Source organism: Cupressus sempervirens, chromosome 8 (genome assembly GCF_028749045.1).
Source record: "Cupressus sempervirens isolate cs-2001-9-10 chromosome 8, ASM2874904v1, whole genome shotgun sequence".
NCBI classification, from domain to species: domain Eukaryota; kingdom Viridiplantae; phylum Streptophyta; class Pinopsida; order Cupressales; family Cupressaceae; genus Cupressus; species Cupressus sempervirens.
The window spans coordinates 747,466,782-747,482,602 of record NC_143125.1 but is presented as its reverse complement, the minus strand read 5'-3'; the positions used below and the strand labels follow the sequence as shown (position 1 = coordinate 747,482,602).

At 34.8% G+C, this 15,821-nt stretch overlaps 1 protein-coding gene across 1 annotated transcript in view; it reads right to left on the bottom strand.

Annotated features, from left to right (window-relative positions):
- Positions 1 to 748: 748 nt before the first annotated feature.
- Positions 749 to 15,821, bottom strand: part of LOC149544578 (ubiquitin C-terminal hydrolase 13-like) — a 254,280-nt gene continuing 239,207 nt past the window's right edge. The window contains exons 22-34 of the mRNA XM_089795193.1: positions 13,643 to 13,711; positions 13,389 to 13,493; positions 11,278 to 11,333; positions 10,970 to 11,147; positions 10,771 to 10,872; positions 10,615 to 10,686; positions 2,397 to 2,462; positions 2,223 to 2,309; positions 2,033 to 2,113; positions 1,832 to 1,945; positions 1,635 to 1,706; positions 1,457 to 1,539; positions 749 to 1,291 (exon numbers count right to left, since the gene is read on the bottom strand). Of these exons, the coding sequence (XP_089651319.1) occupies positions 1,477 to 1,539; positions 1,635 to 1,706; positions 1,832 to 1,945; positions 2,033 to 2,113; positions 2,223 to 2,309; positions 2,397 to 2,462; positions 10,615 to 10,686; positions 10,771 to 10,872; positions 10,970 to 11,147; positions 11,278 to 11,333; positions 13,389 to 13,493; positions 13,643 to 13,711 (1,065 nt within the window). The 3' untranslated portion in view covers positions 749 to 1,291; positions 1,457 to 1,476. The remainder of the gene's footprint in view (positions 1,292 to 1,456; positions 1,540 to 1,634; positions 1,707 to 1,831; positions 1,946 to 2,032; positions 2,114 to 2,222; positions 2,310 to 2,396; positions 2,463 to 10,614; positions 10,687 to 10,770; positions 10,873 to 10,969; positions 11,148 to 11,277; positions 11,334 to 13,388; positions 13,494 to 13,642; positions 13,712 to 15,821) is intronic.

Here is a 15,821-nt window from a genome sequence, read left to right as displayed (position 1 = left end):
AGAACAAATGTCTGGAACAATAGATAAATTTTGGGAAAACAATGCTGGAGATGAAATCACCACAATAACTGGAATAGGTGCAAACTGCGTCCTCTGTGTTGAACTCCAATATGAGTTTTGCCCTTTCCAGTAGGATAATGAACCTGAATGGAGAGCAAAGATTCTGAACTCTGCCAGTGAGAAGGCAAGAAATATATACCTCCATTGGTAGGATTTTATCAAAGAAAATATTTTGATCTGAACAAGATCTTTGAGCAATGAAAGAGCAGCCATGGCTTTGCATCTTTATATGCCCAAGTTTATCAAATAGCAAAGTAACAGAATCAAAGTCGAGAAAAACCAAGATTAGGCTTCTGGATTAATCCACAAACAAGAAGAGATTGAGAAATCCTAGGTAAAATGTGTGGAGTCTTTGATGCTAATTAAAATTACACTCTCTATGCATTAATTTCACCATCAATGCCAGCATTCCTTATTATCAATGCCAGCATTCTGTAATATTTCTTGGAATTTTGCCTTCGAGAATTCAATTTCCTCATTGCTATTTTTCATGGGAGCTAATAAGATTTTAGATAAATAGACTATTTCTATTTTAATAAATATGAAAAAAATCTCTAACTTTATAACAAATTATAGACTTAAAAAAAAATTCTAATATCTGATTGGTCATACTATTTATTTTGTGGCACTCAATGAATCCAATTGTTTACCTGCCTATGGTGGGAACTTTAAAAAATACTAAAGAACAAGAATGGTATTATTAATACCCATAAAAAATGTCACTTTTTTAGAAGATGATCCACTGAATGATACAAAGTGTACTAATCAGTTGTTAAAACAATTACAGTGTTTAACAAAATTCCAACAAGATTCTAACTACACAAAACTGTACTCTGGCATTCCATGCATATATTTTCGTGTGAAACTGGTAGACTTAACAATGAACACAAATGAAAAAGCCATTGTAGCTCCTTCAGTGAAATTGGTAGTCCAATCCATTTGCGATTGCCTTCAAAATGACAATATATACTCGATAGAAAAATTATCTCAAATACCTGTGATTGGTATCATGCATACTCTCTCACGAATGTACACTGAAGCATGAGATGATAAGTTTCCAAGTTGATGGACTGTGTTGAAGCACATACAACATGACAATAAAGGTATTGGAATGAAGAATGTCTTATATAATATCTGATATTTGCTTGTTAGCAACTTGTTTACAAAGTTTACAGGCTGACCATGTATCTTTTTCTGAGATCGATTGCTCCTCTTTTTTAATTGTGTATCTCTGCAGGCTTGTCAGAAGTCCATCAGATTCACCAACTATTTTCATGTTATTGATATATAAACCTTCAAAATATATCTAATGCAATAAAAATAGTACTTAAGATAATTTTCACTGGAAATTACTGTAGTGAAAGACTAGAGTGAAGGGAGTGCAAGAAATACAGACCCAATTTGGTTGAAGCTTTTCTAAACTGTATCATGATGCTGCAGTCCTAGATAAAATTCCCATGGGCCATATATTGCATGTTTCTGTAGAAATATCAGAAACAAGCTCAATGACTAGTTTCAAAAGGCTGGAATGGGCCTAATGATCTGTAATGCTCATTACAGTTATTAGTAATTACCTTAAAAGTATTCACATCATCGTCGTTATTGAGATATGCTGGTTGATTGAGATGGACAGATGCAAACTTGAACTGCATATCCAACAATCTTCAGTTCTAACCTCCAGTAAACTAAATGCCAAATTTCTTAAAATAAAGAATCAGGCTTAAGCTGTTTTGATGTTCATTAAACTATTAGGTTTAAAATAATATCTAACCTCCGAGAATTGATGATCTGGCACTTGTAACTTTTTCTTGACACGTTCCTTCAGTTGAGTCAATGTCTCACCTGATCTTATTAAAAACAGAAATGGCTCCCCAAAATTCTCAATCTGGTAAATTTCATTGCACGGTTATATATAGGTGTTTTCTTATTAGCTTTTTAAAACTATATAGGAACAAGAAAATAAGATTCTTACCTTGTTGTTTTGATCTCGTCTAAAATGATACACGTGAACAACACAGTCCTCAGGACCTTTACCTCTCTCCTCTTCTGGGATCTGATAACCATATCCATCACATGCTTGCTGAGAGCACTGATTGTAGTGTGAAATCAAAAGAAATAAATAATACAAGCCCTTCAAGGACCTTGATTCTTAACAAACATACCTCTTCTGCTCTGAGTGTGACACAGTGGGATCTGAATGTAGCATGTTGGCTAACCATGTACTTGATTTTATCATTAGGAGAAAGGATCTGTGAAGAGAAATAAATTTATCTCATATACACTTAAAGAAATTTTAATTACAGGTTCTCAAACAACAAAAAAAATTATTGCATTACCTTCCATATCTTGTGACCAATAATCTGCAAAATCCTGAGCTTTGCCTGTTGACCAGACATCTCCACCTTTGCACAAAATACAACAAACTGAATAAAATATGCTAGAAAGAGGCAGGATAAGGAAAGCCTAATTGTTACATTTTATGCATCAAGAGGCTATTGATTATAGAAGACAATAGTTGGAAGACAGTTCTTAGTGGTTAGCACTAAAGCCATATCAAAAGTTAGTGACAAGGATTTTCTTAACAATACGAATCTCCATCTCCATGTGCTAAAATTAATTAACTGAAAACTCGTTGTCAGAGAGAGAGAGAGATTGAAGAAACAGTGAGTTTCAGTGTAAAATTTGTCGTCGAGTTAGTATTTCACTTGTAATGAATAAATCACACTTTTTGTATCATGGCCTGCATTTATGTAATCTTTGATTCTCACCTAGAAAAATTCACAGCTGATTTTTTATTTATAGAGAAAGATGCCTTTTCAGTCAACTTAGTGCGAAATTGGTTGTTCTGGCATGTATTTCAGTTCCAACAGATAGTTCAATCTTCATATTCTAACCTACATTTATGCAATCTTTCATTCACACCTAGCACATTTCATGGCTCATTTTAGGTTTACATATAATAATGCTATTACCACTGACTTTTCAAGAGAGTTCAAATGATTTGCATTATCAGCTTGCAGAATGATGGCTTGTTTCTTCAACAGCCAACTTTGCCTGCAAACTTCAAAAGTGTTAAGTTTGTTACAAATAAAACCTTGTGATTGGAATTTTATGGAGCTCATTAAAGTGAATGTGCTATAAATCTCAAGATCACTAGTTGAGCCCACATTCTCTATCATCCCTCCAACTTTTGTACCATGTGGAATTCATATTTAAATTTTTAAATAATAAAATAGATAAATGGCTAAAATCAATCAGGAATTCATGAATTGAGATAGAAGTGTCCATCGTATCTATTGATGGAAAACTTCCAAAAAAAACCATTAAATTTATTGCACTGTCCCCAAAATGGGCAATATATTTGAAGTTGACTGATTGTGAGGGGCAAGTGAATAGATGCAAACTTCATTTCCAAAGTAATCATGAAGTCCATAAATATGGTGTAGCTAACAATTATTGTCCAAATCATAATAGAAAATGCAAAATTTACAGGGTGCTGTTGTGAGGGTTTTAAATCATCGCCCCAAAAGTTTTGGGGACCCCCTTTTTCAGTTGCCTTGGCAAAAAAATTTCGGAGTTGTCCAAAGGTTTTCGACTTGAAAATTTTACACCTTGGATACCTTCGGGCTAAGAGGGATGTGATTTGATTTGGTTTAATTTCACTTGGTGCGATACTTGATTTTTTTTTTTCGGAACATGTAATTTTATCCTTAGGCTAAACAAAATTTCGATGGTTAAAATAATAATTGGCAGGATAAAATTGCAAATTTTGGACTTAGATGGAATTTTGTAAAATTGAAATAATTGTATAAGCTTGAGTATTTTCAAAAAATGAATTTGTTAGATTTGGTCATTTCGGAAAGTTTTGAATTTTTTCAATGAAAAAGAAATTTTTGATAGTGAAATTGGAATTGGAGTTTGAATTTTTGGTTGCTAGGAAAAGGATTAATTTTGTAACAAAAAAAAAAAGAAAAAAAATTATAATTGCATTGCAAAATTGAAATTGGGTTAAATTACAAAATCGGGTTAAATTGGTTGAAATATTGTGTGGAAGATTTTTAAATGTTAAAAGAAATTGGTAAATTGGAATTGAAGATTGATTTTAGCTTGCTAAGTTCAATTTTAATGATATTTTAATTTCCAAAACGTTATTAAATGCAAATTTTGACATCTCCTAGGCTTATCTTGTTTCTATTTTGCAATTTTTGATCAAAAATAGCAATTAAATGAGCCAATTTCGCTATGGGCTAAATAATTTTAACATTGCATTTAAATCTAGGCCATTAATAAAGGAGTTAATTTAATTTTGTTCTTCCTCCAAGCAAGTCGGCCCACTAGGAGAGGCAATAAAATTTGGTATAAGAGGGGCTTCCCCCCTTCTTATTTCCTTATTCCTTCTTCCTCCTCCTTGAGTGAGCGATTTTCTTCTAGAGGAGAAACTTTCAAATTTGGGTGATTTTTGGGCAGATTTTTCCATTGCTTGGCGTCATTTTCTTCTTCTTACTTGGGCGAAGTTCTGCCCTAGGTCAAATTTTGGAGTAGATCTAAAAAATTTCCAGCTTGGACGATTTCTTTTTAGGTCCAACTTTTCCTCCAAGCGCTGCGATTTCTCCTTTCAGATTTAGGCGATTTTATTTGGTGAAAAGGCTACATGATTCAAGGTCTTATTTTTGGCAAGTGTGGGCAATTTCAAGGAAGTCGAAATTCTGATTCTTGTTAGGGCATCATTATTTGCAAGGAGGATTGAAATTTTTGAAATCTGATACGAATTTGAAAAGGGCCCAGTCATTGGTAAAGGCAGATTTAAGGTAAAGTTATATTCATTTTTAGAGGTGAAGATTGGTTTTAAAGGCGGATTCTATTCCTTGTTCTTGCTTGGTTCATTTCCCTTATTTTCTTCTTGCACTCATCATCCACCACTTCATCATTCCATAGATAGGCTGAAGTCAGGAGATATAAGTGTAGATTTCATAAGAGGGAACTTGGAGAGGCAGAAATAAGCTAGACCACCCTAGGTTTGAAGTTGGGAGATACAAGTGTAGTTTATCCTAAGGTAACAAAGAGGCAAAAATAAGTGGTAGTCCCACCCCTAGGTTAAAGTTTGGAGATCGATAAGTGTAGAGATAGGACTTCGAGAGGCAGAAATAAGCTAGATTCCATTGATAGAAAGAATGTTGGCAATTGATAAGTGTAGTCCATATCATTTAGAACGAATGGGCAGAAATAAGTGTTTAGGATGGTAGATGTTAGTGCAAGTAAGAATCCAAAGGGAACAAATACCAATAAAGACAAGGAAGACATGATGCCTAAAACCACCTTTTTCTCGAAAGTGAGGCAAATAAGTGATACCAATATTGGCACAGTAAACATGGTATAGTTGAAAGACAGATTGAAGGAAGCGCAATCCCCATAGTGAAGAAGATCTGCAAGAATTGAATTGTACATGCTGCGGCCTTCCCTCCTACCTTGCCTTGTCCAGAATTGGTAATGGAATGTGCATCCCGGTTTGATATTGTTACCAAGTCCATCATTTTTGATGAAGGGAACAGAGTGATAGCCAACATCGGTGAACAAGTGGTCAAAGAAGCATTTAATATCCCCCAGTATAAGGGCATGACAGTGGTAATGATGGATTAGGCGGCTAAGTTATTTCAAGATAATCAGGACGCTTATTTCATTCATTTAAAGCAGAATTGGTTACACGAAGGCAATAAGGGAGTTACCAGGTCATCAAGGCTCACCATATCAGATTTCAAATCAGAGTACGATGATCTTATTGTGCTTCTCAGCCGGATCATGGGCATAGCTCAAGGTATTCAATTTGAGAACTGGATGTATTACTTTATTGATGAAATTGAAAAATGGAAAGAGAAAATTTGATTGGGCCAGAATTATAAGTGAAAATTTAGAGTTGCAACTTAGGACAGTGCAAAATCAAAAGCAATTCTCTATGGGGTCCTATCTTTTCTATCTGATTGTGAGACTATGTGAAAATCCTGGGTTTAAGGCCTTAGGAGTGATTGGCAATGGGCAGGAGCAATGTTTGGTGCATGAGTACTATCCACAGCTTCATTTGCACAACACCAAAGATTATAAGATATTTTGTGATGCCTTTTCCATGAAGACAGTAAGGCTATTACAAGGGACACGTGCTAAGAGGCTCTCATCAGAAGCAAAAGTAAAAGTTAAGAAGTATGGGAGTTGGTTCACCCAATTACAATAATTCACATACATAAGAGTAGCAGGAAGTACAATTTGTCTCAAGAGACTTCCAAGGTACCCACCCGATAAGATAGTTTTGATGGAGTTGGCTAGGTAACTTGAACATTATGAAAAAATGATAAAACTTAAGGGTGAGACAGGGATTACCTTCTCATTTGGAATAGGCAATGATACTTGGCCCAATCTTGTCGCCTTTGCAACTGCGGAGAAAGAGTTAAAATGGTATCATCTAGGATGGTATAAAGCAAAGGAAGGATTCGATCCTAATGGTCTTATCAAGGCATCTCACGCAAATACATTTAAACATGTTCCTACTATAGAAGATTTTTGGGCCAATGCACAAAATGACTTTCATGTGAGGAAGCTATCTTTCTAAAGATTGTCAGTGGGCATGATGAGGGCAATCAGATAAAGAGGCCTTGATATTCCCAGTCAACTAGAAGGTGATGAAAATGTGCTGAGAGAAGATTATAATATAGTGGATGGAATGGAGTTGAATCCAGTGGATTGGGACGATCATCAGGATCCTTCCTTAGAGGCAGTTACAAGGACAATTGAGCTATACACTGAGTCGTGGTACAATGAGAAGTTAAGGCAGTTACAAAGTCAAAAGGTAGACCTTACTTATGAGAAGATGAGACCAGGGGAAGGTCTAGTGGAGTCAGTCAGACAGAAAGGTGAAGGCAGTAGCCAGCAACAAAGAATAGTTAAGAGCAAGAAGAGAAACATGGAGGTTGAGAAAAGTAAAGAACATCAGGAACCTCCAACGAAGAGACAGAATCTAGCACCATCAAAGGAGACTATAATTGAGGCTAGAGCCTAAGAGGATAATGCAACTGGACAAGGGGTCGCAGTAGAGGTGAGCTCTGATTTGGAATCAAGTGGTTACAACAACACTCTCCTCTCTCGGAGAACCAACATGGAGATGATATGACAATCACTAGTGAAGAAGAGGATAGGCCAATTGATATTGAGGAAATAAGCTAGGAACCCGAAGCCGTTGGTGATGCTTTGCTAGTCGAACTGAATCCAAATTTGGGGAGATGCACTACACCGCTATGGTTAAGGAAAATGCTTATGCCAAGAGGCAAGGTGGTGAATGCCTGAACAGTTAAAGACATCCAAGGGTTAGTGGGAAAGGGTGATAGTGAGAAGTAGAAACAAATCAAGAGTGATGATGATGGTCACCAAAAAGTTCAGATTGCTATACCAACAGTTAGCAAGGCACTGGATGAGATTGTAGCTTAGGAATATGAGATAGTTGAGCATAAGTTGGGAAGAATCACGAATGACATGGAATGTGAGGAGATCCAAGAAGGCATGGTTTCAATCAAAGAAAGGTTGAGGAAGGCAAATGAAAGGATTGTAAAGTTGGAGGCTGACAACAAGTATTGGAGAGATTGCCAACCTATCCAACAATTGCACCAGGCAGCCCTTCCTCAAGACAGTGGGAGCAACATAGAAGAGATATCGGTTTAGCTGCACGAAGCTAAGGATTGGATCCATTTTACAATCCAAGATGGGCGAAATTTCTTGCCTTCCTTTATCTCGACATGTAGGTCATTAGTAGCTATTAGAGATAAATTCTGAACGTTCGAAGTGGAGTGGAAGGATTTCCTTCCAGTCAAGGACTTAGACATTCCCAGGCTACAGGCATTTATTGAGCTACCAAATAAATATTTGGAGAAAACCAAGTTGGTAGATGGAGGAATGAGTACGGTTGAGTCTTGGTTTGTTGCCTTGACCATCAAATTGAGGATTCTTGAGGAGAAACAAAATGAGATTGCACAGCTCAGCCTAGGCATTGACACTTCCATTTCAACCATGATGAGCGATGTTGCGGTTGCACTTGATTTTGAAGATATCAAAGAGGAGAATGTCAATGAGTCAAAATTTGGATCGAGATTGGATGAATTGGGGAAGGTTGCCATCAAGAAGAAACATTTAGGCACCCTCGCCTCCCTCAATGCCTTTATCGGATATGTGAAAGAATATGAGAAGGATCATGGGAAGACACTACAAGCATCAAACAACATGATGAATTCAGCTGAGCTCAAGATGAAGCACATGCTTTACCCTCCCATAAAGAAAGTCAATGACAAGCTAGCCAAGTTCATTGCCTTGGCTAAAAAGATGAAAGAAAAGGGTAGATTTGTATTAGAAGATCATTTGATGTAAGCCCAAGTGGCAATTTCTCCTTTTTTTTGGGTAGGATAGGTGTTTGATTCTGATTGGCTACCATTTTGGTGCCTTCTCATTGGTTGCCACTTTTTCTTTTTTCATTGGTCCATTTGATGAGGTGGCATCTTCTCATTGGCCAATCAGGTGGTAACCCTAATTAGGGTTTCTAGGATTCAATCTAGATCATTGATTTTTCTTTCTAATCTCTACCGTTGGTTGTAATTTTGGCCTCTATATAAGGCCATTGGCTCTCATTTGTAAAGGACTGAAGAAAATTGTTGCTAAGATAATACGAAAATCACTTTTCTTTATCATTGTTGTGACTTTGCATGGTGATCAAGAACATTTGGTGTCACTGCATGGTTTCTACTTCCAATAGTTAAAATTAGATTTCATTGGAGTTACTAAAGTAGATTTTATTTCAAGAAACTTTATAAGTGAGAGTAAGAGTAGATGGATATTTGTATGGTGATATTAGTGGATGTTTAATAGGGATCTATAAACTAGGCCACTAGCATCATAGCAACTTGTTATGAAGCCTTGTGTGGTAATCTAGTCTTTTTTCCCTTGAATCATTGCATCTATGGAGGTAGAGCCACTAGTAAGATTTCATCAAATTCGATCCCCGTCCATTTCGTAATCTTTCCATTCATAGGAGTAGGAGTAGAACAAGTAGTTGAGTAGTTGGAGTTTCAAAGAAGAAGGTTAGGAAGGCATAGGTCATTCGAACACTCAAACTCCATCACCATCACCATCAACATCATTTGGCACCCATACAAAACCATCATCATCACCACCACAACAAGAGCCCGACAATACTTGAATGACCAACGTAAGGCCGCCTACGTGATTAACGAGAAAATCACATTGATATAACTGAGTTAGTATCCACAGGTGTAAGGAACATTGGAGTTTTTCTCATGTCTTCATGAGTATTTACTTTTCAAGAGAGGGATTGAGTGTTTGATATTCCATATCAAGTCTTCAATCACTATATGTTATGTAGTGGTACAAAACTAATATCAACAGGTGCCATATGCTTTGGTTGAGGAGAATAATGAAATAATTTTAGGACATCATGTATAATTCTCTCGCTCAACTTGCTGATGTGAAATATTGCCAATCATGCAGTATACGCGGAAAGATCATACACCAAGGGCGAGGACACTCAAATGTTAATGCAAAACCATGTCACAAGGCATCTTCAAGATCATGTCCACGGTGCTTATTGTTAAGTATTATTAGCACACTATCACTGTGTTAACCATCTAGTTACTAGTTGTTGAATCAACTTTCTACCACAACATCACTTTGTTAACTAGCTATGTTGGAAATAATGTACATGGCCAACCAACCTGACTATGCGGGAAATCAATCACCTGATTTGTACATGTAATGTTGTTTATTCTTTAATTTTTTTCTCAATTCCATAAAACAATTTAAAATGCTTTTTCTGTCTTCAGACCATTTACCAAATTTTTATTCAGGTCGGGCTAGAGGGAGGCCACAGTCCCTGGGAATGTCAAGAATCTGCTGATCATCTTGAGCATTTTTTGATGTTACCTATGTCAACAGTTAAAAAATAATAAAGTGCAAGGCGATTTTCAAGTACAATCATTAAAAAGTTAAAAAAAAATTAAAAATGATAATTTATGTCTATTAGTATTATTCAATGCTGAATGTTAGATGTTTAATTAGAGAGCAATATATATCAACATGCCCTGCCATTCTTAAAAGGTACGTGCCTGTCCCATCAACCTAAAATCTCGGAGAAACATAAGAGATAATATAAGTCCAGAGGTAAATGCTCAAAAACAAATGAAATAATTCGGAATCAAAGGCAAAACAATAATAATAAAAATTCTGATAATATCAGAAGTGAATGTAAAGGAAAGAATTGGAAGATGCTAAATAATTTAATTTATATTTAATGTAACATGCCAAATTAGGTAGAATGAAATGGGAACATCAAGTCCGGTAGAAAATCCAAATCAAATAGAATGCATATACATCAATACCAAAAACCATTTACTAGAACAGCTTAAGATATGTAAATATGGGAAACAAACTATGCAGATACTTGAACAAAATTAGAATAGAAACATTTCTCATGATTCATGTGTATAACCATAGAAGATACTTGGCAAATACCTTTCCTCTCAGGTGTCTCATAACATCACTCAGAGTACATTCATGGTGCAGCATTATGGTATTAGAAGATACCTAATACACAAGATACACAAAACATTTAACGATGACATTAACAAATCTAAAGGAAATATTCTAGAATGCCAATAATTTAATTACCTCCTGTACTTTTGAGTTGTAAAAGGACACTTTAATGACCTTCAATTCTTCCAACTTGGAAAGAGGCATGTCAAGTATTTCATAGTACAGTATATTTGACATCTGCTAAGTGTACCAAAATTAGACTTATATATGACTTGTAAAGCATAGGAGACGGAATGGACTAAAAAGTCCATAAATGTTTAAACAGACTTCTCACCTGATTGTGATAAAGAAGCATCTCCTTGAGAGATTTTACACTAAGATACTTTATGGGTTGATCCCCAGGCTGTTCAGTAAAAAGATTGTGTGGGGTAAATCTGATCTTAGATGGATCATCTAGTTTCAAATGTGAAACTAAAACCTTCAGAAGTTCATCGTATGTAATCAAAGTATTCCTGAACAAGCAAGAGTTTAAAAAGTACAAAATCAATTGAAACAGAGAGTCATTTTATTAAATGGGACACTCTTAACAATTTCTTGTACTGAAAGCTTATCATAACATTGGTTAAAGAAAATCATACTCACAATTCCAAGCAAGCCACATCTTTTTCTGGATTGTCCAATTTCCGAAAGTGCACATCCTGAGTAATCATTAAAGAATTAACTTTTTTTTTGTTTAAGTCAATTGTGTGGCCATGAGATATCTAATCATCTTTCCAATTATAAAATGAAGATGGAGATGTCATATTGTCATAAAAGAATTTTATTTTATTAATATGGGGACAGATAAAGCATAAGATAAGATAAGATAATATTAATGTTCACGAAAAACCAACAAGGTTTATGGGACTGAGCATACAAATAGAAGAGCTCGCCAAAGCAAAAGCACCAAACGGTGACTGAGAAGAAACAAAAGCCAGGAACAAAACAAGAAAGAAGACAAGGTAAGGACTAAGGGTCCTTCCTTGTCACAAAGAAATCAGTAATAAGAAATATCTACTGTTCTTTCTCATAAATAACATAAACCATCAGAACGATAAGGTTTCACCATCATCTGCTTTCTTGCCAACACTATGTTGCAAACCATTATTGATCAAGTGCTTATTGTTACCACCTATTCCAATCTGAAGTAATATCCTAACAGGCTGTTAAAGTATATCATGTAATTACAATTCTGAGACCAGATTACAGCCCCTTCAAATATGAAACTTTCTGATGTATTGAAGTGTACTTCCCTAATATGATGAAAATATCTATCCCAACTAGATGCTTCCAATATCCTCATTATGTAGGGTGATTAGACAGCATATGTACATCAAATTCCATGTTGCCAAAAAGGTGTAGCCTTTAATGGCGTGAGTTTATCACTAGTCTATCATCCAATTTCATAAAGTAAACTATGTTAACAAGTTATTTTTACAGAATCTATCATGCCAAACCTTAGTTACCGATTCGGGGTACGAATCCGATTTGGGCACATGAATCGGATCCGTGGATTCGCTATTTTTTTTTTTCCCAATTAGGATTCATGGAGGATTTGTTAATATATATATATATAAGAATCGGATCCGTGGATTCGCGATTTTTTTTTTCCCAATTAGGATTCATGGAGGAATTGTTTATATATATATATATATATATATATATATGTATATATATGTATATATATGTATATGTATATATATATGTATGTATATATGTATGTATATATATATGTATATATATATATATATATATATATATATATATATATATATATATATATATATATATATATTTCTCTCAGTTTTTGGTATATATAATGCATAAGAGGGTCATTATAGGACTAGAAAGCAAAAAATATATTTTAAAAATTCATATTAAATAACTTAGACCCACTTAAACCCATCGATCCTTGAGGATTCGTGCAGGTCCAGGCAAGATCCTTGTTTTGCACAATGGATTCATCCAGATTTGTGGGAGGATTTGATATTACGATAATTTGTCCCAGCAATGCTAACAATTAGAAAAAAATTGACTATACAAGGTTTAATCAACTGTCCACTCTTCAGATTTTATACGCTTCTAAAACTGATCAAAAGAATATCCAAGGTCAAAAGAAATCACTCATATTTGAATTAAACAGTTTGGTGTGAAAACATTGTCTTTAACGATGAACAACATTTCCTTAAAGCATGTGCCCCTAATAATATCATAAGCATCTTCATCCAATTTTGTAGTTCAACTGCTCAATGGAAGTTTCTATCTTCTGAGAATGAAATAACATGTGTACCTTTATTTCCATCATGTTCAAATGTAAAACTAATTTAAATTAATAGTTTTTCAAACACATTACTAAATAACTACTGTTTTATATCTTTCAGTTTGTTTGAAGGTATTTTATATCTTTTTGTTTGGTTTAAGGTATTATATACATTTGTGAAAAGGGCCAAAGCTCAAGGAAAGAAACTGATTGCAACATCGATGAGCAACTTTTTTTAAAGATTCAAAAGGAATTAAGTGCAGAAGGATAGCATTGACAACAACAATAGAAGCTTCGCAGATGTATTGCATGATGGAGTTAAGGAGAAGTAAGATGCCTATTTGAATGATAGACTTCACTAGGTCCTACAAAGAAATTTGGTCAAGAAAATGTTAAAAACTTAATTATTTTTTTTTATCACATAATCACTAAAGCATCAACATCGCAAGTTTACCTTGTAATATTTGACATGGTGAAAATACTTCACAATGGAATTAAACTCATCCTTTCCGTCATCCATTATGGATCTTTGGAGGCATATGATATCTCCATCTTGAAGCTACAAAATAAATGGGATTAAGTACACGATACAATGTTAACATTTCCTTCCTTAAAATGCAGGTAATATCAAAACCTTGTCAAAGAACACAAACTCTTTTTGTTTCCTTGATTGAAAGAATAAAGGTTGAGTAGAAGATAGAGTATTACCTCATTTTCTTTGTAACTTTTCAATATGTTAACATGTACACACTGAACATAAGGAATAAAGCTACGCTCCTGAAAAATGAAACACAAATATTAAATCTAAGATAAAATGTTAAATCGCCAAGAGTTCAAAATGAAAGTAGTGCACCAAAAGCAAGAAAAATGAAAAAATGTTCTAAATAGAATCCCACCTTAAGAGATGCCACAAGATAGTAAATTATAACAATCAAATTCATTAAGGGAACACCAAATATATATATAATGGCATCCTCGACAATTGTTTTTCATTAAATGGCTATTTATCTTGTGAAAGTACACACATTCAGACATGTTATATGACAAAATATCAACAATGTAATCAGTACAGAATATTATGATTGAAAAATTACAGATTTACCTATATTTAAAGTAGCTCCATCAGATAACAATTTCGTTCTGCACCTAATAGATTTGGAATTGCTATGTTTATTAGAGAAAGCGCTTAATAGACATGAATTGAGTGGGCTGGAAAACTGAACCAGGTATTGTTTCATTTCTCGAAAATGATAGTTTAGAATGATGATAATGACTGAAATCCTTTTATGCCCAAGAAGAAGATGATAAAATCATTTATTCAACATCATGGGAGTTTCACTTAGTGAACCTGAATCATAGCACATGCATTTGTAGCATACTAAAGAATCCCCCTATTCTCAAAAAATATTACCCCAAATTCCCTTTTTGTCATTGTTTCATTTCTCAAAAATGATGCTTTGGAATGAGGATAATGATTGAAATTGTTTCATGCCCAATTAGAAGATGATGAAATCATTTATTCAACATCATGCGGGCTTCACTTAGTGAACCTGAATCATAGCACCCAACACAGGCCACACCTTTTTCCTGTATAAACTCTCAGCCCTGCCCCAAAAACAAGCATCCCCTCTATTTAGGCAATACATCACCCCCCTTTTTCTCCAGTTTAAACACCCCCACATTATCAATGCATGTGTAACATACCCGATTTTTTGGGTCTTATATAACAACTAACATTCTCAAAGAATACAATTATTACTTCATTTCATAGTAAGACAACTATATCAGTCATGTTCATGTGAAAAGGGATTGTCAATTAAAAACAGTTAAACAAAATTTCTTAACTAAGACCCTAAAACACCATCAATGAATTTACTATAGAAATTAAAATCCACATAGCTCAAAATCGAATCGATAAATCATTGTAGGAATGCTTCTGCAATCATCTAGATTAGTCCACAAATACCACTATAACAATATCATACAACGACTACCATCCAAAACCGCTATCTCAAAAACAAAACAAATGTTGATTATTAATAAATACTACTATATTAGACTAGGGCATCACATACCACTATATAAATTAGGGCATCAATTACCATTGGATCATTTAGGGCTTCAAATACCATTGAATCAGTTAGGGCTTCAGATACCACTGTATCATTCAGGGCTCCAGATACCACTAAATCAATTAGGGCTTCAGATACCACTGTATCATCCCTTTCCTTTTGATTGCTTAATTGTGGCAACAACATAAGATTAGAAGACATGCTCATATTTGATGTCCATATAATTGAAAGACAATCCATAAATCTATCTTCCGCATCTAAGTGTAAAATAACTATAATGAGGAAATAACTCAATTAATCTTACCTTCTTGCATATACATCATAAAAGTGATAATACCTGTTTTCCAACTACAATTGAATGTATAGCTTATCTCCGTCTGTTGTGCGTCCAACAACTTGGGGAGAGGTGAAACATTGTCAGGCACTTAACCACGCAACCTCGGACCTTAACTTATTCCCCACACAATCTCTAACGAGAAAGGCCCTCCCTACTCGAAATAAACAGAGACCATCTTGTCATCCGCTGAGCAACCTGGTATCTAACCACACCCGTCAACTTGACAGCAGGAGATTACAATAAACTGAATCATGCATGAGCTATTAAATAATTTATATTAAAATGATAAACATTGTATGTCATATTTGGTTCTGATTTCTTGTTATTGCAAATTTCTTTCTCTCACCTCTCCACCCTTTTCCTTGGCTATACAGTCGGGTGAACCTTAGGTGTTCGAAATCCCTGAGCAACAACTCTGTCAATTATTTTAGAAAGATTACATACCTCCAACATTTCACAATTTGTGATTACATGATTA